The 22,385-nt window shown below is 40.4% G+C and overlaps 1 protein-coding gene across 4 annotated transcripts in view; it reads right to left on the bottom strand.

Annotated features, from left to right (window-relative positions):
* slit1b (slit homolog 1b (Drosophila)) overlaps nt 1-22,385 on the bottom strand; it is a 94,718-nt gene that overhangs the window by 10,686 nt on the left and 61,647 nt on the right. For 3 of the 4 annotated variants that reach the window (XR_011008164.2, XM_009296502.5, NM_001034975.1), the window contains 10 exon segments: nt 18,566-18,637; nt 18,395-18,466; nt 16,378-16,541; nt 13,451-13,575; nt 13,096-13,190; nt 12,415-12,554; nt 12,211-12,307; nt 6,945-7,082; nt 5,762-5,984; nt 747-877 (listed from right to left, as the gene is read on the bottom strand). Coding sequence is in view for 2 of the 4 variants with exons in the window: in XM_009296502.5 (XP_009294777.1) it covers nt 747-877; nt 5,762-5,984; nt 6,945-7,082; nt 12,211-12,307; nt 12,415-12,554; nt 13,096-13,190; nt 13,451-13,575; nt 16,378-16,541; nt 18,395-18,466; nt 18,566-18,637 (1,257 nt within the window). In the remaining 2 variants the exon portion in view is untranslated. 4 annotated transcript variants of the gene reach the window in all.

The following is a 22,385-nucleotide window of genomic DNA, read 5'->3' on the forward strand; positions in this document are numbered from 1 at the left end:
GCGATCTGATTGGCTGACGCATCCGCCGGCACTTAAAAGGTTGAGCTAGTCCCAACTTCTGCAGTGAGCAACGCCTCTGAAGCGGCGCCGACGGATCCACAATGCAGTTCGGCAACACCTGACATCACCCATTCAAAGTGAATAGGAAGCTTGACGCTGACGCCCTGTGTGAATGCAGACATCCCAAGTTGGGAAAATTAATTTCCGGGGGATACAGAGTCGATTTGCAGGAGGAAGCAGGATAGTGGGTATTTGAAGAGGTGGGGGGGGGGGGGGGTTGTGTTGAGTGAGCGACGTATCTGGGTAGGGGGGCGTGTGCGCGCGAGACGTACCCGAAGAGCAGAAAGAGCGGTAGGTCATAATGTTACCTCAAGAGCGTTGGGGGTGAGTTGCGCACGACGTACCTGAAGAGCTACGAGGGATGCGGTGGAGAGAGGGGGAGCTTTGCAACGTATTTAAGGACCGGGCAGAAAGCGCACGATTTCCGGGAGATTATCATTCATTTGCGGGCATCCGGAAGTGTCTATGCATTTGAGGGATACTCCCGCAACTTCCGGGAGACTTGGGATGTCTGTAAATGGGACGTAATGTGACCGTAGCTTTACTAGGCTTTCTAGAATCATCTTTGCAGGTGTGTTGAGGCACATTCGAGCTAAAATCTGCAGGACACTGGCCCTCCAGGACCGAGTTTGGACACCCCTGTCCTAAAGGAACTTCTTAAAAGGCAATGAGGATGTTTATTAGACCTGTAAATGGTGCTTCCGGGTTGCCGTCCAGCGTCGTAGGTCACTTTAACATGGCCGTCATGCAGCTCCACAGCGATGTGCTCATTAACACCATTGTAGAGAAGAATCCCGTTGTCTTCGGCTGTGGAGACCTGACAGAAAAGTTGTATGAGCTGCTGCTGCTGCTTTTTGTACTTTATTTTTCTTCACAGAATCTGAAGTAGAATCTAACAACAGTACAGTCGATCGGGACAATTACTCTTACATATGCTGTTAAAATGACTTTCGCATGTATTAGTTTTGGCAGCTGTGCTGGGGTCACTGGAAGTGAATCTCAAGCAGATGTTTGGGCAAAATTATTTGATTATGCAGCTGCTTTTCCTTCGATGTTTTCATCAGACGGTGTCAGTCTTTGTCTCTGGCGTAGGATTATAAATTAAAGAGAGCTCGTAAAAACATGCATGAAGGCGTAATGCGAGTAACAGATCACATCTGTGCTGCCGTAGGGATTTTTAGACAGAGAGAGAGATAAATGTATAATATATACAGCATTGTATTTTAATATTACAACCCCAAATCAGAAAAGGTTGGGACAGTTTGTAAAACGCTAATAAAAGTAGTGATTTCTAAATTTACTTTCACTTGTGGTTCATTGCAGACAATACAACAAACATTATTTAATGTGTTCCTCATAAACACCTATTACAATTTTGCAACACATTTAAAAAGAGTGTGAACACTGAAGCATTTACCACTTTGTAATGTTGCCGTTCCTTTTCACAACACTCAAAAGACGTTTAGGGACTGAAGACAGCAAGTGATTTCAGGTGTCATTTTGCCCCTTTCTTCCTGCAAACAAGTCTTCAAGAGTTCACACTTCGCTGATGATTGCTTATAAAGCTTGTTTGGCATGCTGTCCCGAGCGAGAGGCCTGAGCTCATGAGATCCTCGTGCCCGTGGCTTCCTCACATTTCCTAAGAGTTTAAGCTCGGGTAGATCTGGAGAACTCCCCTGCTGTAGTAGCTAATGAACAGATGGTGATTGCTCTGAAGAGATATTCACTTAGTAGGAGCATGTCTATGGTGCTGATTTGGATTAGTCAATAACTTAAGTTGCATGTTTTTGGATGGTAGAAGGAAACTGGGAAACCCGGTGGGAACCCACATGAGCATGGGGAGAACGTGTAAACTCTGCACAGAAACGTCAGCTGGCTTGGTAAGGACTAGAACCAGTGACGTTCTTGCTGTGAGGCAACAGTGCTAACCACTGGGCCAGCGTGCCACCCATCTAGGAAAGGAGGAGGAGTAGGGGTGGAAGGGGGGATTCTTCTAAACGAAGATGGTTGTTATATGGAACTTAGGGTATTTATAGTGCTTTAGGAATCGTGAACTGAATAATGCGGGGCCGGCTGCAAGCAATCATAAGCACATGATCCTCTAGAACAATGATCACCAAACTTGTTCCGGGAGGGCCGGTGTCCTGCAGATTTTGGCTGTTTCTCAATATGCGTTCTTCAGCGGTCTTGCGTCCTCGTGTTCTCGTGAAACGTCATCATCAGCTGCCTAAGTTCAGTTCCAATACTCAAGACCGCAAGTACGGAGGACGCGTGAAACTTCCCGAATGTGTTCTTGATATCGAGGACGCACCGATGCAGACTTTAGCACCGAACTCACTCTGGAAGTCCCAGAAGTCATTGCGACTGGAGGTGGGAAGCGCTGCATTTTATCTAGATTTATTATTAAAGTTCATAGATATGAATTATTTACCTCAGGAGATTCCATAAATGAAACGGTGAAAGTAAACATTACCATGGACATCTTAATAAAGGAATAAACACATTAAGGGTGATTGTTTGCTGATATTCCTATTAAAATACGATTTTTTTTATATTGTGCAACATAGATTTATAATGTTTTTATGCAAAGTATATATTTTGAAAAGGGGAAAAACAATAAATCATTGTATGAAGGCTGTCATGTTTAAATAATTTACCATTTAAAACACGTGAAGGTCATGTGACCATCAGAAAGAACGCAGCATCTCAATTCTCAAAGGACGCGTTCTCTGCCCTCGCGTTCTCCTGAGTTCGTTCTTCCGTGGACACCTGGCAAGACCGCTCTCCACAAGAACAGAATTCCGTTCTCTGCGTTCTTGGAATTGAGAAACAGCCTTTAGCTCCAACCCTAATCAAACACACCTGAACAAGCTAATCAAAGTCTTACTAGGTATACTTGAATCATCCAGGCAGGTGTGTTGAGGTGTTCTCTTCCTCCTCTGCAGGACTTTGTAATGTGTGCAGACTGTGGTTTTGCATTGTCTTGTTGAAATATTCATGGGCGTCTCTGGAAAAGTAGGCAGCATATTGTGCCGCAAAATCTCTGTGTGCTTTTCAGCATTAATGGTGCATCATAGAAGAGCAGGTGAACTTTGCAAAGGGCTCTGAAACAACCCCATACCATGACAAAGGGGAAAATGTGTTTATACTTACCTTTATTTTTGTATATCTTCATGTTTGTATATTTTAGTTTACTTTAATTATGACTGTTTGGGTTCTAATGTACTTTTAACAGTAAACTTATGAACATGCACAGATGTTTATGCTTGCATTTAAAAAGTGTATATTGGTTTATGACAAAGGGGCGGGGCTTCGCCTTTAAAAGGCAGCCCCAAACCCCAATTAGAGGTCAGCTAACCTGGCGAGCAAGCGAGCTACTGTGGTGCTGTAAGCAATTTGTGACCTGTCTGTGTATATTATTAGTGTGTTTGTACATATATTGTTTGTTTGCTTTTTGACATAAATCTTTTAGGTTTTCTCACCATACTTTGAGAACCCACTACGAGCCTTCCTGGTTCATCAACCTCACACCCTGGCTTTTGGATTTGTTGCTGGTAACAGTCTGGATTATCCTTTTCTTCTTTGGTCCAGAGCACAAGCGTCCATTTCTCCCCAAAATCCATGAAATACTGATTTATCTGACCACAGTACATGTTTCCACTGTGTGATGGTGCATCCCAGATGCCTTCGAGCCCAGAGAAGTTGACGACGCTTGCTAACTTAGGGCTTCCGTTTGGCACAGTACAGTTTTCACTGGCATTTGTGGATGTAACTACAGATTGTGGTACTTGACAATGTTTTTTAAAAGTAGTCCCGAACCCATGTGGTGATATGGCTCATAGACGAATGAGGATTCTTGATGCAGTGCCGCCTGAGGGATCAGAGATCATGGTTGTTCAGCTTAGTCTTGCACCCTTGTCCTTTGGGCACTGAAATTCCTCCAGATTTTTTGAATCTTTTAATATTGTTCTGCACTGTTAAAGATGAAATAGCCAAATGTCTTACTCTCTTTCTTTGAGGAACAATGTTTTTAAACATTTCAATCATTTTCTCATGTATTTGTTGGCAAACTGGTGGTCCTCAGCCTACCTTTGCTCCTAAAGGACTAGACCTATATTAAATGCTGCTTTTGTATCAAATCATAAAGACAATCACCTGTTGACATCACCTGTTTCACATCATTATTTAACCAATTTACCTGATTACTATCCCTAAATTGCTCCTGTCACAACCTCTTTTTAATGTGTTGCATTTCTGAATGAAAGGAAAGGAAGTCAAAGTAAAATTAAAAATCACAACTTTTCTATTATTTCCATTTTCCATGTCCCAATAAATATATACAGTTAAAACCAGAAGTTAAAAAAAACTATTAAAATAACCATAACCATTTAAAAAAAAAAAGTCAGATGTTATTGTGACTAAACTTTTTTCTCTAGGTAAGTTAGGATTATCAAATTTGTTTCTGATATGCTTAAAAGCAGAATAATGAGAGAGATATTTTTGAGAAACTAACTTTTCTTGAAAGTCAAGTTTACACAGAATAAGATTATGCCTCTGAAAAAGCTCAGATGATGGTGTTAAGGTTTTGGAAGTTTCTGATTGGCTAATTGACAACATTTGAGTTAATTGGAGGCACAACTGTAGAGTAGTATTTAAGGAAAACCTCAAACACTCTGCTTCCTTGTGTGACAACATGGGAAAATCAACAAGCCATAATCAACAGAAAAGCCAGATCACAATTTGCTAAATTACACTGGGAAAAGACTAATGTTTGGAGACATGTCATTTGGTCTGATGGACCTAAGATTGAACTGTTTGGCCATAATGACCAGTGTTACATTTGGAGGACAAAGGGGAAAGCTTACAAGCCTAGGAAAACCATCGCAACTGTGAAGTATGGGGGCGGCAGCATCATGTTGTGGGGCTGTTTTGCTGCAGGAGGGACTGGTCCACTTCACAGCATAGATGACATCATGAAGAAAGAGCATTGTGTAGAAATACTGAAGCAACATCTCAAGACATCAGCCAGGAAATTAAAACTTGGCCACAAATGGGTCTTCCAAACACACCACGACCCTAAGCATACTGTCAAATTAGTTAAAATGTGCTGTAAGGACAACAGCGGGAATGTTTTGGAGTGGCCATCACAAAGCCCTGATCTCAATCCTATAGAAAATGTGTGGACAGAGCTGAAAAAGCTTGTGCGAGCAAGACAGCCTACAAATCTGACTCAGTTACACCAATTCTGTCAGGAGGAATGGGTCAAAATTCCTTCAAACTATTGTGAGAAGCTTGAGGAAGAATACCCAAAACATTTGACCAAAGTTATACAGTTTAAAAGCTAAAAAAAATACCAAGGAAATGTATGTTAAATTTTTTTAACAAAAAAAAACTCAAAAAAAATAATTTTCTCATTATTCTGGCATTAAATCATTTAGGTAATCCTAAAAGACCTAAAATAGTAAACATTTAGTATGATTTACCATCAGACATTTAAAAAAAAAAAAGAGGTTATTTTCCTATTTTTAGAGTGCATGTAAACTTCTGGTTTCAACTATATATATATATATATATATATATATATATATATATATATATATATATATATATATATATATATATATATATATATATATATATATATATATGTATATATGTATATATGTATGTTTGTATGTATGTATGTTGATGTTAAGGCTACCTGTAGCGTGATGTTGTTGTGTGTAGATTGTGTAGCATCTCTCAGCAGCAGCAGATATGAGTCTCTGTCGATGAAGTTGACACTCAGCAGTTTCTCACAGCGCAGGCCGTTGAAGCCCGGCAGACACTGACAGACTGCAGTGCCAGAAATCTCCTCACAGGGGGCGCCGTTCACACACTGCAGCAGATCACAGGCCGACACAGACGCTTCACACAGGCGACCACTGCAGATCAACACATGCACATGTCATCGTCATATACACACATAGAAACACACACACACACACACACACACACACACACACACACACACACAGACACACATCCTCATTATACAGATCATCATCATATACAAAGAGAGAGAGAGAGAAACATACACACATATCATCTTTTCACACACGCACACAGAGAGATGCACACACATACATACACACAGAGACTCACATGCTCACACACATAAATCATACGCACACACACACACTTAAACATAAAGTACACACACACTCAGAGAAAGTAACGCACACACAAACACACATCAGACAGAAAAACACTCACACAGAGAAACACACACAAAAACACACACATAAACACGCACATATCCTACACTCACACAAAGTAACAAACAAACAAACACACACACACACAGTCAGAGACGCATATAAAACACTCACACAAAGGGGTAAAAAACACATACAGAAACACACACATACACACACACAAACATGCTCACACACATCATACATTCACACAAAGTAACACACGCATACACCACACAATGAAACACACACACACACACACAAACAAACACAAATGAACACTCACACAAAGTGACACGCATACACACAATGTCGACACAAAGTAACACACAGAAAGAAACACACACTGACACACACAGTAACACACACACAAACTGAAAAAAAACTCACAAACACCGCACACAGAGAAACAAACACACACACACACAAACACACACACATACACACACAGTAAACAGAATCCTAAAGCAATATCTTCAATAGTCAGTCTGGTCGACTTACCTGCTCCTCTGTTAACCTCCTAATCTGAGTCTATATTTCATCACGAGTGTATTTAAAGCCTAATAAAGTCTGTAGGAGTGTCTCATATTAAATAGATTGTGTTTGCGTGCAGCTGATAATGATGTTGATGATCAGTGTGTGACTGACCTGTAGCCTGCTGGACACACACATGTGTATCCAGCCACATGATCCACACAGCGGGCCCCATTCTGGCAGTAATGGCCCTCACACTCGTTATAGTCCACACTGCAGTCGTCACCCACGAAACCAGGCGGACAGATGCACCTGAACACACCATGCACATACACACACATCTGGTTTAGAATCCTCATGGGGACTGTTCATATAGATAATGACGAGATACTGCAACAACTGTACATTCTGTGCCCTTACACTAAAGATCCTTACACACAAAGTCTGAACTTCTGTAAAGTGTTTTATTATATTTGTTTTATTATTAATATTCATTATTTTGCACACTGCCTCTGTGTCATAAGACAAAATACAGATCTGGTTCGATTTTCTGCATTATTCTTCTGCATCCATATCAAGCATTTTAGAAGATGTTTGATCAAATTTAGAGGCACAATATAAGCAAACAACAATCAGAAGTGTGTTTATGTCATTTTTGGTAACAGTAAGGCTAGCCTAAATAGCTGATAGTCCCTCCATAAAGAACTGGTAGTCCCGACCTAAAAAACTGGTAGTCCCAACCTAAAGAACTGGTAGTCCTGACCTAAAGAGCTGACAGTCCTCGCCTAAAGAACTGACAGTCCCTCCCTAAAAAACAGATAGTCTCAACCTAAAGAATTGGTAGTCCCGAACTAGAAAACTGGTAGTCCTGACATAAAGAAGTGATAATCTTGACCTAAAAAACTGGCAGTCTCGACCTAAAGAACTGACAGTCCTTATCTAAAGAACCGGTAGTCCTGGCATAAAGAACTGATAGTCCCCCCCTAATAAACTGACAGTCCCGACCTAAAGAACTGATAGTCTTGACCTAAAGAACAGGTAGTCTTAACCTAAAGAAACTGACAGTCCCAACCTAAAGAACTGGTAGTCTCAACCTAAAAAACTGGTAGTCTTGGCCTAAAGAACTGGTAGTCCTGACCTAAAGAACTGGTAGTCCTGGCCTAAAGAACAGAGATAGTCCCTCTGTAAAGAACTGGTAATCCTGGCCTAAAGCGCAGGTAGTCCTGATCTAAAGAACTGGTAGTCCCGGCCTAAAGAACTGGTAGAACTGATAGTCCCATCCTAAAGAACTGGTATTCCTGACCTAAAGAACTGGTGGTCCTGGCCAAAAGAACTGATAGTCCTGGCCTAAAGAACTAATAGTCTTGACCTAAGGAACTGGTAGTACTGGCGTAAAGAACGAATAGTCCCTCCCTAATGAACTCTTAGTCTCGACCTAAAGAACAGGTAGTCCCGCCAGAAGGAACTGGTAGTCTCAACCTAAAGAACTGATAGTCCTGACCTAAAGAACTGATAGTCCTGACCTATAAAACTGGTAGTCCCGACCTAAAGAACTGGTAGTTTCGTCCTAAGGAACTGGTAGTCCCGACCTAAAAAGCGGATAGTCCCTCAATAAAGAACTGGTAGTCTCAAGCTAAATAATTGGTAGTCCTGACCTAAAGAACTGATCGTCCTGACCTACAGAACTGGTAGTCCTGACCTAAAGAACTGGTAGTCCCGTCCTAAGGAACTGGTAGTCCCGACCTAAAGAACGGATAGTCCCTCCCTAAAGAACTGGTAGTCCTGCCCTAAAGAACTAATAGTCCTGACCTAATGCCGAGTTCAGACTGCATGATTTTAGCCCCGATTTTGACCAGTATCGCCGACAAACGCCTGAATCATAGGCAAATCAGTGCTCGTGCATGTGAGTGACAATCACACAGTATGAACTATCAAAGACGCAATATGAGAGAATCGCCGGTGAGTCGCCATTGCCGGTGAGATATTTGTGCTAAATATCTGGAGCTGTCAGCGATTCAAATCATGCCATGTGAAATGAGCTCTCCTTTTCGTTTTATTTGGACCCAAGAAATGAAGAAAAAACTAATGGAGGTTTGGCAGGAGCACCCGAGTCTGTTTGACGTTTCATACAGAAAAGTAAAAAAGAAAGTTGAGGAGAAATTGCTAATTCCCTTCAAACCCAGGTTAGCAAATATGTAAATTTTCTACCCAATTAAAAGATTCTTTCTCGTTATGTAGTTAATAACAAACATTTTTGAAAAAAGTTTTTTTTTTTTTTACATGTTTTTGGCTGTGAGAGGTAGTTTGGACGAAGTTGTCGCGATTCATCCTATTGTAAAGTCATGAAATGTGAAAGCCCCTGTCGCCGATCCATCTTGCAGTGTAAACAAAGCAGCGACACAACACTAGCCCAGATAGTCATGCAGTGTGAAAACATCTGTGACACGACTTTGAAATCATGCAGTCTGAACTTGGCAATAAGAACTGGTAGTCCTGGCCTAAAGAACACATAGTCATTCCTTAAAGAACTGATAGTCCTGCCCTAAAAAACAAATAGTCCCGACCTAAGGAACTAGTAGTCCTAGCCTAAAGAACGGATAGTCCCTCCCTAAAGAACAGGTAGTCCCGACCTAAAGAACTGGTAGCCCCGACCTAAAGAACTGACATTCCCAATCTAAAGAACTGATAGTCCCACCTAAAGAACTGACAGTCCCGACTTAAAGACGTAGTAGCCTCGACCTAAAGAACTGATAGTACCGACCTAAATGACTGATAGTTCCTCCCTAAAGAGCTGATAGCACCGACATAAAGAATTGAATGTCCCCAGACATAAAGAACTGATAGTCCCTCCCTAAAACGTTAATCACCCCTCTCTGAAGATATGATAGCCCTGCCCTAAAGGATTGATAGCCACGCCCTAAAGAGATGATAGCCCTGCCCTAAAGGACTGATAGCCACGCCCTAAAGAGATGATAGCCCTGACCTAAAGGACTGATAGCCACGCCCTAAAGAGATGATAGCCCTGCCCTAAAGGACTGATAGCCACGCCCTAAAGAGATGATAGCCCTGCCCTAAAGGACTGATAGCCACGCCCTAAAGAGATGATAGCCCTGCCCTAAAGGACTGATAGCCACGCCCTAAAGAGGTGATAGCCCTGACCTAAAGGACTGATAGCCCCGCCCTAAAGTACTGATAGCTCTGCCCCAAAGAGCTGATAGCCCCAACTAAATGGCATTCAGTGTGACTGTGGGTGTGGGAAGGTTATGGTTTTTGATTAAAAATTATGAGGGGTTTTACAAAATTATAAAGTGCACAGACACATCGCTTCATGCCAACTTTAAGATGAAAAATATCAGACAGACACACGCAGACAGACAGACACACAGACACACCGGTCACACGTGTCATTTGTTTCATTAAGTGAATGACCTTAAAATCAGCTTTTCAGTCTTCTGACAGCAGCAGCAGATAAACGTGTGTGAATAGAAAAAAACGTGTGTGTGTGTGTGTGTGTGTGTGTGTGTGTGTGTTTGTATGTGAGTGAGTGAATAGAAATGACATTCCTGTGCAGTAATTCAGCTCAATACATTCATCAGCTGAAAGAACAAGGCTTTTCACACACACACACACACACACACACACACACACACACACACACACACACACACACACACACACACACACACACACACACACACACACACACACACACACACACACACACACACACACACACACACACACACACACACACCTCTTCTTCCCTGTGAAGTGTTGATAAACACGGCTCTCCTGCCACTCAAAAGTTTGGGGTCACTCTGATTTTTAGGAAAGAAATGAGTATTTGTGTTGAGCGAGGTCACTGTTCATTGATCAGAAGTGACAGCGGAGACATCTGTGCGCAACATTTCTATTTACAGTGAACTTTTGATCCTTCTAACTTTCTATGAATTACGGGATCAGACATCTTTTAAACTATATTCAAATGGAAAGAAAAACAAATGTAGCCTTGGTGAGCATGAAAGAAGTAACTTTTAAAAATATGATATATGCATTTTGTCTTTATTACACATTTGAAGTTAACTTGAAGGCAAAATGGGCTTAAAGTGGCATTTAAAAATCCAAATATATAAAGAAATTATTTCTTATTTTTATTAATAAACAAATATATTCAATAAAACAAAATTTAAAAAACAATTAAATTAAATTAAACTAAATTTAAAAATTATTTTGATTCTGTGTAATATTAAAGGATAATATAAATAATAATATAAATTAAATATAAAAATAAAAACACACTTCAAAGTTAGTTTTGGGCACAACTGATGTGATAGCATGCAATAAATGTATAAAGAAAGTAAAATAAAATTAATAAAATAAAATAAAATTAAATTAAATTAAAATAAATTAAATTAAATTTAATTAAATTAAATTATTTCCATTCTGTGTAATAATAAAAGATAACTTAAATAATAATATAAATTAAATATAAAAATAAAAACACACTTCAAAGTCAGTTTTGGGCACAACTGATGGTAATAGCATGCAATAAATGTATAAAGAGAGTAAAATAAAATTTAAATTAAATAAAATTTAAATTAAATAAATAACATTTGATTAAAAGGATAAATTTGATCCTGTTTAATGTTACTTAAATAACAATATAAATTAAAAATAAAAATAAAAACACAATTAAAAAATTCAATTGTTCTGCGCTTACTATTAGCATTTAATATCATGTACTGTGTAATTACTATTTACTAAATGAACTAAAATAATTAAATTAATCAAACTGAATTGTATTCGCCAACAGCATATTAATAAACAAATAACGAACTTTTTTGATCCCATGTAAATATTGAATAAATGTGAATAAAACAATAATATAAATTAAATTAAATAAAAAAAAAAAATGCTTGAAAATTTTTTATTATACTGCACACATTAATAGCATTTCATATTTTTGTAATGTGTAATAACTAATAAATAATCAAATAAATAAAAATAAATATAAATAAATGAACGAGGGTGTCACGGTGGCACAGTAGGTAGCACAATCACCTCACTGCAAGAAGGTCGCTGGTGCCCCTGCTTGGATCAGTTGGCATTTCGGTGTGGAGTTTGCATGTTCTCCCTGTGTTGGCGTGGGTTTCCTCCGGGTGCTTCGGTTTCCCCCACAGTCCAATCACATGCACTATAGGTGAATTGATTAACTATATTGGCTGTAGTGTGTGTGTGTGTGTGTGTGTGTGTGTGTGTGTGTAAATGAGTGTTTCCCAGTGCAGGTTTGCAGCTGGAAGGGCATCCGCTGTGTAAAACATATGCTGGAATAGTTGGCGGTTCATTCCGCTGTGGTGACCACCGATAAATAAGGGATTAAGCCGAAGAGAAAATGAATGAATGAATATGACTGTAAGCTGAATGAGAGCAGTGTGTTTACTTGGGTCCGCTGACGGTGGGTATACAGGTGGAGCCCCGCTGACAGGGATTCTGTCCAGGATAGCAGAGATCTTCCTCATACTCTTCACACTTCTGTCCTGTAACACACACCAATCATATTACACACAGACACACAAACACACACAACAGCCACTAATGTTACAGATAAACAGCAGTGTAATCGTGTGTGTGTGTGTGTGTGTACCGGAGAAGGGCTGCGCACACACACAGCTGTAGTTTCCCACTCCGTCCACACAGATGGTGCCGTTTACACACTGGTGGTCCACACAGTCGTCCACGTCCAGCTCACAGAAGAGACCCTCGAAACCCAGAGGACACACACACCTGCAGACACACACATTCACAAACACACACATGCATGAACACACAGAAAGAAAAAAAACATACACAACAAACAGACATACACACACACAGCATGAAAGTTACACACTAGACATGTGTGATTGTGTGTTGTGTTTTGTGTGTGTGTGTGCGCTCTAGTTTGTGTATGTGTGTGTTTGTTTTTGTGTGTGTGTGTAAGTGTTTGTGTGTGAGTTTGGTTTTGTGTGTGCACGTTTGTCTGTGTGTGTGTACATATGTGTTGGTGTATTTGTTTTTTGGTTTTTATGAATATTTGTCTTTGTGTGTGTGTGTGTGTGTGTGTGTGTGTGTGTGTGTGTGTGTGTGTGTGTGTGTGTGTGTGTGTGGTGTGTGTGTGTGTGTCTGTGTGAGTGTTTGTTTTTGCTTGTTTTTTGTGTAGACACATGTTTGTTTTTGTGTTTGCTTTTGTGTGCTTGAGTGTGTAAATGTTTGTTTGTCTGTGTGTGTGGGTATGTACATATGTGTTTGTGTATGTTGTTTGTGTGTGTGTGCGTGTGTGTCTTACCTGAATCCTCTTCTGGACTCTTCAGGTCTGCAGGTTCCTCCATTCACACATGGGTTTGCTTCACAGGCGCTGATGGAGAGCTCACAGTTCCTGCCCTGAACATCAACAACACACACACACACACACACACACACACACACACATGGCCCTCGCTGCATGTTACTCAGTGTGTTTAACAGTGTGAAACATCTCTAGCTTTTTAAAAATAATAAATTATAAATTATTATTCTAATAATAAATTCCAAATTTCCAAGTTTGTCATGGAATAAATCAAAGGAAATAAAGTGTACTTTGCTTTGGAGTGTGTTAGATATTCTCCAGTACTCTTCTCAAGTGCCCTCAGTAGTGAACACACCTTGTATCCCTGTGGACAGCTGCACTTGTACTGGTGAAGGGGGTCGTTGTGGCAGCGGCCCTGGTTCTGGCAGGGGTTTGACGAGCACGGGCTGCACTTCCCAGACACAGACGCATCCACTGGACCTGTGGGAGAACACACTGACTCTCTGACTTGATCTTATCATTGTGCTGTTTGACATCACTAGTGTTGGTTTGTCCGTCTCCTACAGGAGCTTTACATGCATGCAGGGTCAAAAACTCATGAATTTCCTCCAGATCTCCACTGCAGCATTAGCTTCAGCCTCACTGTGCCTGATGCGGTTAGTTTGCTGATCTGCTCTCCCCCCCGCCTTTCAGTCTGATTGGTTAAACGACTCAACTTTGCTCTGATTGGTCGAACAACTCCACTCAGATTTGTGAATTGTCTCTACTGTGCTCTGATTGGTTAGTAAACTCTGCACTGCTCTGATTAGTCAAATGACTCAACTGTGCTCTGATTAGTTAAATGACTGCTGAGCTCTGATTGGTCAAATGACTCTACTGTGTTCTGATTAGTCGAATGACTCTACTGGGTGCCGATTAATCAAATGACTCTACTGTGCTCTGATTGGTCAGATGACTCTGCTGTGCTCTGATTGTTCAAATGATTCTGCTGAGCTCTGATTGGTCAATTAGCTACTGTGTTCAGATTGGTCAAATGAATGTCGTGCTCTGATTGGTCAAATAACTACTGTGCTCTGATTGGTCAAATGATTTTACTGTGTTCTGATTGATCAATTGACTTTACTGTGCTCTGACTGGTTAAATGACTGCTGTGCTCTGATTGGTCAAATTACTCTGCTGTGCTCCAAATAGTCAAATAACTCTACTGTGCTCTGATTGGTCTAATGCAATGACTGTAAAAAATATGGACGACGCGACAGCCCTTTTTCCCATTGAACGCCTTGAGGGCAAAACGCCTGCTTGACGGGCACAAACTGTCGCAAAAGACTGCTGAAATTGGAGCCTTGACATGCGCAGAAGGTTTGTCTGATGGAGCCAGAGGAGGAGCCGCGAAAATGAGCAGAGTCGAGCTTCCAACCAAACGCTTTATGTAAAATCAACTACGCCCCCCGAACTTCTCAGCATGCGTTTGCTGTCATATCAACACAAATGGATGTAATAACGTTAACAAATATGAGGGTTTTATATATTCAATCGCGCCAGCTCCAGGCCGCATCGCATAACTTAGTCGCGGCGTCGCGGGCTGATTCCGGCTCGCATGCGGCAGCGCCTGCTCGCTCGGCCGCCGCATCTGGCTCGATTGACTCGGGCTGGAATTGGGTAGTGAGTCCAGGCATCCGGAGTAGGTCCAGCAGAGGTAACATTAGTCAGTCTGAGCTCTAAGAGATAAGTCTCCGGCAGGCGAGAATCTAGCCGGAACTGTGTTTTGCTATCTGGGTGGCTAGGCGTGTATCAGCAAACTAATAAAGCCCGAAAAAAGCCCTGAACTTAGCGAATAAACAGAGTTCCACCAGGATCATGTATGTCAGAAACTATAGTTTACTGCTGAACTCATTTTGTCATAGTAAAATAACACAGAAATCGAATAATAACACTTCAGTCTACTTCAGTCTCCTGCCGAAGCTCAGACGCCGCGCTTTGAGAAACTGTCAATCACCGCTGTCAATCACGATGACACGCCCAGCATTAAATTACTGCTAAAAACAAACTGTTTACAAAAATGAAGATCTGCACCTATTTCAGCACAATAACCAGTGCCTTAATCGACTAGAACTATCTTTCGGGACATTTTATTGCAAGTGTAATATTTTTTTTTATTTGGGCTCAAGTCTCCTTCATTAACACGGAGGAGGCGGGCTTTATGACTTGTACTGCAGCCAGCCCCCAGGGGGCGATCTAACGGCCGAAACCTTCACTCAAACGTAGGCTTGCGGCACACTTGGTCTAATGACTCTGCTATGCTCTGATTGGTCAAATAATTCTGTTGTGCTCCGATTGGTCAATTGACTACTGTGCTCTGATTAGTCAAATGACTCCACTGTGCTCTGATTGGTCAATTGACTACTGTGCTCTGATTAGTCAAATGACTCTACTGTGCTCTGATTGGTTAAATGACTCTACTGTGCTCTGATTGGTTAAATGGCTCTACTGTGTTATGATTGGTCAAATTACTCTCCTCTGATGTGACTGGTTAAATAACCCAGTCCGCTGTAATTGGTTGAATGGCCCAGATGTTCTCTGATTGGTCAATTGTTTCTACTGTCTCTGATTGGTCAGTTGACTCTGCTGTCTCTAATTGGTTAGAGGGCTCTACGCTCCACTGATTAATAACATCCCAGGCAGCAAGGAATTCTGGCCCAGATTTGGCATAAATCTGGCACAGCAGGCATTCATCTGTCACTGGCATACAGCATGTGGGCCAAACATGGGCCTGATTTGGCAGAGGTGGCACTGTCTTTAAGGCGGCACATAATACTTGGGCCAGATGTAAAATGAAGCATTTGTCCCAGATGTTAATAATTGATATGTGGGCCATGTAAGTTTGGCCTGCCTTGACCCGCATTTAAAATACATTTTTATTATTTTCAAAAAAAAAAAAAAATTCTACCAATCAGGTCACTTCAAGAAAAAGCATGCCCACAGCACGCCTAAAGCTCAATAATTCATGGGTTTATCAAATTCATTGCAGTCGTGACACACCAACAAATCTGGCCCAGTTCAGGCCCAGTTAACTTGGCTAAGACTTGGCCCAGATTTGGTCCATGTTTGGCCCTTGTCTGGAAGCCAGACTTGGTCCAGACATGTACCATAATTCACTGCGGCAAATGGGCCAAGCAGAAGCTGATTGTGTGGGCCAGAGCTGGGCCAGAGATATTTTGCTACACACACACACACACACACACACACACACACACACACACACACATACACACACACACACACCTGTGCATTGAAAGGTGTTTCCAGGTGTTGTCAGCAGTAGTTTTCCCTCCATACCCTGCGGTCCAGCACAGCGGGCGATGCCGGGCTCCTTGTACCCGCTCTTCACCCAGTCCGAGAGCCAGCGCAGCCGGCAGTCACAGTACAGCGGGTTTGCACCGATGGCCCTTCATCAACATACAGAAACACACAGAAAACGCATACAGATCAAGAAAGCATATGAGGCAGTGGATAAATACATGCATATTCTAATCTGATATGGAAATATCAACATATATGACAAATATAAAATCAAAATACACGACATTTCTTATATTTCTGTCCATTTATTCACACTTTTATGTTTCTTTTAATTCACTGTGATCCATTTTTGCATCATTGTGTCTCTTTTACGTTGTTGCTCTAATTGGTCAGATGACTCCACTCTGCTATGTTCTGATTGGTCAAATGATTACACTATGCTCTGATTGATAAAATTATGCTACTCTGCTCTAATTTGGTCAAATGATTCTATTGTGTTGTGATTGGTCAAATAACTTGACTCTGCTCTGATTGGTCAAATTACTTTACTGTGCTGATTAGTCAGATGACTCTACTGTGTTCTAATTGGTCAAATTACTTTACTGTGCTCTGATTAGTCAGATGACTCTAGTGTGCTTTGATTGGTCTAATAACTTTACTGTGCTCTGATTTGTCAGATGACTTCACCGTGCTCTGCTTGATCAAATGACTGTACTGTGCTCTGATTAGTCAGATAACTACTGTTCTCTAATTAGTCAGATGAAAACTGTGCTCTGGTTGGTCAAATGACTTTACTGTGCTCTGATTAGTTAGATGACTCTACTGTGCTCTTATTGGTCAAATGACTCTACTGTGCTCTGATTGGTCAAATTACTCTACTGTGCTCTGATTAGTCAGATGACTCTACTGTGCTCTGATTGGTCAAATTACTCTACTGTGCTCTGATTAGTCAGATGACTCTACTGTGCTCTGATTGGTCAAATTACTCTACTGTGCTCTGATTGGTCAAATGACTCTATTGTGCTCTGATTGGTCAAATTACTCTACTGTGCTCTGATTGGTCAGATGACTCTACTGTGCTCTGATTGGTCAAATGACTTTACTGTGCTCTGATTGGTCAAATTACTCTACTGTGCTCTGATTAGTCAGATGACTCTACTGTGATCTGATTGGTCAAATGACTCTACTGTGCTCTGATTGGTCAAATTACTCTACTGTGCTCTGATTAGTCAGATGACTCTACTGTGATCTGATTGGTCAAATGACTCTACTGTGCTCTGATTGGTCAAATTACTCTACTGTGCTCCGATTAGTCAGATGACTCTACTGTGATCTGATTGGTCAAATGACTCTACTGTGCTCTGATTGGTCAAATTACTCTACTGTGCTCTGATTAGTCAGATGACTCTACTGTGATCTGATTGGTCAAATGACTCTACTGTGCTATGATTGGTTAGATGACTACTGTCCTATGATTGGTCAAATGACTTTACTGTGCTCTGAGCAGTTTGTGATGTATTTTGGAAACAGGAGATGAGCCCCTGGTCTAATGCGCCACCTGGTTTGAGAAACCCGTTCTCAAAGACTTGGGCAGCACACATATTCTAAATGCCTTCAGCAGAATTCAAATAAGCCATTTTAATCTAGATTCATTCCAAGATTACAGTGAGATTAATTTGGATTAAAAAAAAATATCTATGCCCACTTTTAATATATATATATATATATATATATAATGTGAATACAAACTGTGATTTTGCTTGTGATTAATCGTGATCCATTTTTTGACAGCACAGATATTTTTCTTGCTTTAATAAAAGTGGTCAGGTGTGTTCATTAGCGGCCAAAACAAATCTCCCCACACTTCAAAAAGCCGAATACTAATACTTCTAAAAATGACTTGACTTCCTGAACTGCAGCTATAAGCGCTGTGTGTCTGACAGAAGTGTGATTTCTGCGTGTGAGTGTGTGAGAATATAAGAGCACAGGTGAGACTCACAGGTGTGAAAGTGACGCGGCGTCTCTGAAGATCTGCTGGTGTAGCTCAGAGATGTTGTTCCCGTGTAGAGATCTGCAGGACACGGAGAAAGAGTGAGCTGAAGAGCGGAGATGACGAGCAGAGAAACACACACAAACACACTCATGAAGATCTGAAAACAGCAGGACTCACAGCAGGCGGAGAGACGAGAGACCACCAAACACCAGAGGAGGAATACAGCGCAGAGCGTTATAGCTCAGGATTCTGGAACACACAAACATTAGCAGAAACACACCTCAAATGACAATGCATGTGTGTGTGTGTGTGTGTGTGTGTGTGTGTGTGTGTGTGTGTGTGTGTGTGTGTGTGTGTGTGTGTGTGTGTGTGTGTGTGTGTGTGTGTGTGTGTGTGTGTGTTTGTGTGAGGGTGAGTGGGTGGGTGGGTGTATGTGTGGGTCGGTGGGTGTGTGTGTGTGTGTGTGTGGGTGTCTGTGTGTGTGGGTGGGTGTGTATGTTATATTATAGCTTAAGATTCTCTAACACAACACACACACACACAAATAAACAAACACACAACACCGATTAATGTGTGTGTGAGTATATCAGTGCATATATGCTTTTGTGAGCATGTGTGAGTGTGTTGATGTGTTTGTGTGTGAATGTAAATGTGTACATGTGTGTGTATGCATGTGTTTATGTATAAATGTGTGTTGTGCAAACATGCTTTGCTTGTTGTGAGTGTGTTTGCATGTGTGTCTGTGTGCATGTGTGTGTGCGTGCACCCATATATGTGTATTGTGCTAGTAAATGTGTGTTTGTGTATAAATGTGTTGTGCTTGTGTATGTGTGTTTGTGTATAAATGTGTTGTGCTTGTTTTTGTGTGCTTGTGTATGTGTGTTTGTGTATAAATGTGTTGTGCTTGTTTTTGTGTGCTTGTGTATGTGTGTTTGTGTATAAATGTGTTGTGCTTGTGTATGTGTGTTTGTGTATAAATGTGATGTGCTTGTTTTTGTGTGCTTGTGTATGTGTGTTTGTGTATAAATGTGTTGTGCTTGTTTTTGTGCGCTTGTGTATGTGTGTTTGTGTATAAATGTGTTGTGCTTGTGTATGTTTGTTTGTGTATAAATGTGTTGTGCTTGTTTTTGTGCGCTTGTGTATGTGTGTTTGTGTATAAATGTGTTGTGCTTGTTTTGTGTGCTTGTGTATGTGTGTTTGTGTATAAATGTGTTGTGCTTGTTTTTGTGCGCTTGTGTATGTGTGTTTGTGTATAAATGTGTTGTGCTTGTGTATGTGTGTTTGTGTATAAATGTGTTGTGCTTGTGTATGTGTGTTTGTGTATAAATGTATTGTGCTTGTTTTTGTGTGCTTGTGTATGTGTGTTTGTGTATAAATGTGTTGTGCTTGTTTTTGTGTGCTTGTGTATGTGTGTTTGTGTATAAATGTGTTGTGCTTGTTTTTGTGCGCTTGTGTATGTGTGTTTGTGTATAAATGTGTTGTGCTTGTTTTTGTGTGCTTGTGTATGTGTGTTTGTGTATGTGTGTTGTACTTGTTTTTGTGTGCTTGTGTATGTGTGTTTGTGTATGTGTGTTGTACTTGTTTTTGTGTGCTTGTGTATGTGTGTTTGTGTATAAATGTGTTGTGCTTGTGTATGTGTGTTTGTGTATAAATGTGTTGTGCTTGTTTTGTGTGCTTGTGTATGTGTGTTTGTGTATAAATGTGTTGTGCTTGTTTTGTGTGCTTGTGTATGTGTGTTTGTGTATAAATGTGTTGTGCTTGTTTTTGTGCGCTTGTGTATGTGTGTTTGTGTATAAATGTGTTGTGCTTGTTTTTGTGTGCTTGTGTATGTGTGTTTGTGTATAAATGTGCTGTGCTTGTTTTTGTGTGCTTGTGTATGTGTGTTTGTGTATAAATGTGTTGTGCTTGTTTTTGTGCGCTTGTGTATGTGTGTTTGTGTATAAATGTGTTGTGCTTGTTTTTGTGCGCTTGTGTATGTGTGTTTGTGTATAAATGTGTTGTGCTTGTTTTTGTGCGCTTGTGTATGTGTGTTTGTGTATAAATGTGTTGTGCTTGTTTTTGTGTGCTTGTGTGTGTGTGTTTGTGTATAAATGTGTTGTGCTTGTTTTTGTGTGCTTGTGTATGTGTGTTTGTGTATAAATGTGTTGTGCTTGTGTATGTGTGTTTGTGTATAAATGTGTTGTGCTTGTTTTGTGTGCTTGTGTATGTGTGTTTGTGTATAAATGTGTTGTGCTTGTTTTTGTGCGCTTGTGTATGTGTGTTTGTGTATAAATGTGTTGTGCTTGTTTTTGTGTGCTTGTGTATGTGTGTTTGTGTATAAATGTGTTGTGCTTGTTTTTGTGTGCTTGTGTATGTGTGTTTGTGTATAAATGTGTTGTGCTTGTTTTGTGTGCTTGTGTATGTGTGTTTGTGTATAAATGTGTTGTGCTTGTTTTGTGTGCTTGTGTATGTGTGTTTGTGTATAAATGTGTTGTGCTTGTGTTTGTGCGCTTGTGTATGTGTGTTTGTGTATAAATGTGTTGTGCTTGTTTTTGTGTGCTTGTGTATGTGTGTTTGTGTATAAATGTGTTGTGCTTGTTTTTGTGTGCTTGTGTATGTGTGTTTGTGTATAAATGTGTTGTGCTTGTGTATGTGTGTTTGTGTATAAATGTGTTGTGCTTGTTTTGTGTGCTTGTGTATTTGTGTTTGTGTATAAATGTGTTGTGCTTGTTTTTGTGTGCTTGTGTATGTGTGTTTGTGTATAAATGTGTTGTGCTTGTTTTTGTGTGCTTGTGTATGTGTGTTTGTGTATAGATGTGTTGTGCTTGTTTTTGTGCGCTTGTGTGTGTGTGTGTGTGTGTGTTTGTGTGTGTGTGTGTGTGTGTGTGTGTGTGTGTGTGTGTGTGTGTGTGTGTGTGTGTGTGTGTGTGTGTGTGTGTGTGTGTATAAATGTGTTGTGCTTGTTTTGTGTGCTTGTGTATGTGTGTTTGTGTATAAATGTGTTGTGCTTGTTTTTGTGCGCTTGTGTATGTGTGTTTGTGTATAAATGTGTTGTGCTTGTTTTTGTGCGCTTGTGTATGTGTGTTTGTGTATAAATGTGTTGTGCTTGTTTTTGTGTGCTTGTGTATGTGTGTTTGTGTATAAATGTGTTGTGCTTGTGTATGTGTGTTTGTGTATAAATGTGTTGTGCTTGTTTTTGTGTGCTTGTGTATGTGTGTTTGTGTATAAATGTGTTGTGCTTGTTTTTGTGTGCTTGTGTATGTGTGTTTGTGTATAGATGTGTTGTGCTTGTTTTTGTGCGCTTGTGTATGTGTGTTTGTGTATAAATGTGTTGTGCTTGTTTTGTGTGCTTGTGTATGTGTGTGCTTGTTTTTGTGCGCTTGTGTATGTGTGTTTGTGTATAAATGTGTTGTGCTTGTTTTGTGTGCTTGTGTATGTGTGTTTGTGTATAAATGTGTTGTGCTTGTGTATGTGTGTTTGTGTATAAATGTGTTGTGCTTGTTTTGTGTGCTTGTGTATGTGTGTTTGTGTATAAATGTGTTGTGCTTGTTTTTGTGTGCCTGTGTATGTGTGTTTGTGTATAAATGTGTTGTGCTTGTTTTTGTGTGCTTGTGTATGTGTGTTTGTGTATAAATGTGTTGTGCTTGTTTTTGTGTGCTTGTGTATGTGTGTTTGTGTATAGATGTGTTGTGCTTGTTTTTGTGCGCTTGTGTATGTGTGTTTGTGTATAAATGTGTTGTGCTTGTTTTGTGTGCTTGTGTATGTGTGTGCTTGTTTTTGTGCGCTTGTGTATGTGTGTTTGTGTATAAATGTGTTGTGCTTGTTTTGTGTGCTTGTGTATGTGTGTTTGTGTATAAATGTGTTGTGCTTGTGTATGTGTGTTTGTGTATAAATGTGTTGTGCTTGTTTTGTGTGCTTGTGTATGTGTGTTTGTGTATAAATGTGTTGTGCTTGTTTTTGTGTGCCTGTGTATGTGTGTTTGTGTATAAATGTGTTGTGCTTGTTTTTGTGTGCTTGT

The sequence above is a fragment of the Danio rerio genome, chromosome 22 (assembly GCF_049306965.1).
Source record: "Danio rerio strain Tuebingen ecotype United States chromosome 22, GRCz12tu, whole genome shotgun sequence".
NCBI classification, from domain to species: Eukaryota; Metazoa; Chordata; class Actinopteri; order Cypriniformes; family Danionidae; genus Danio; species Danio rerio.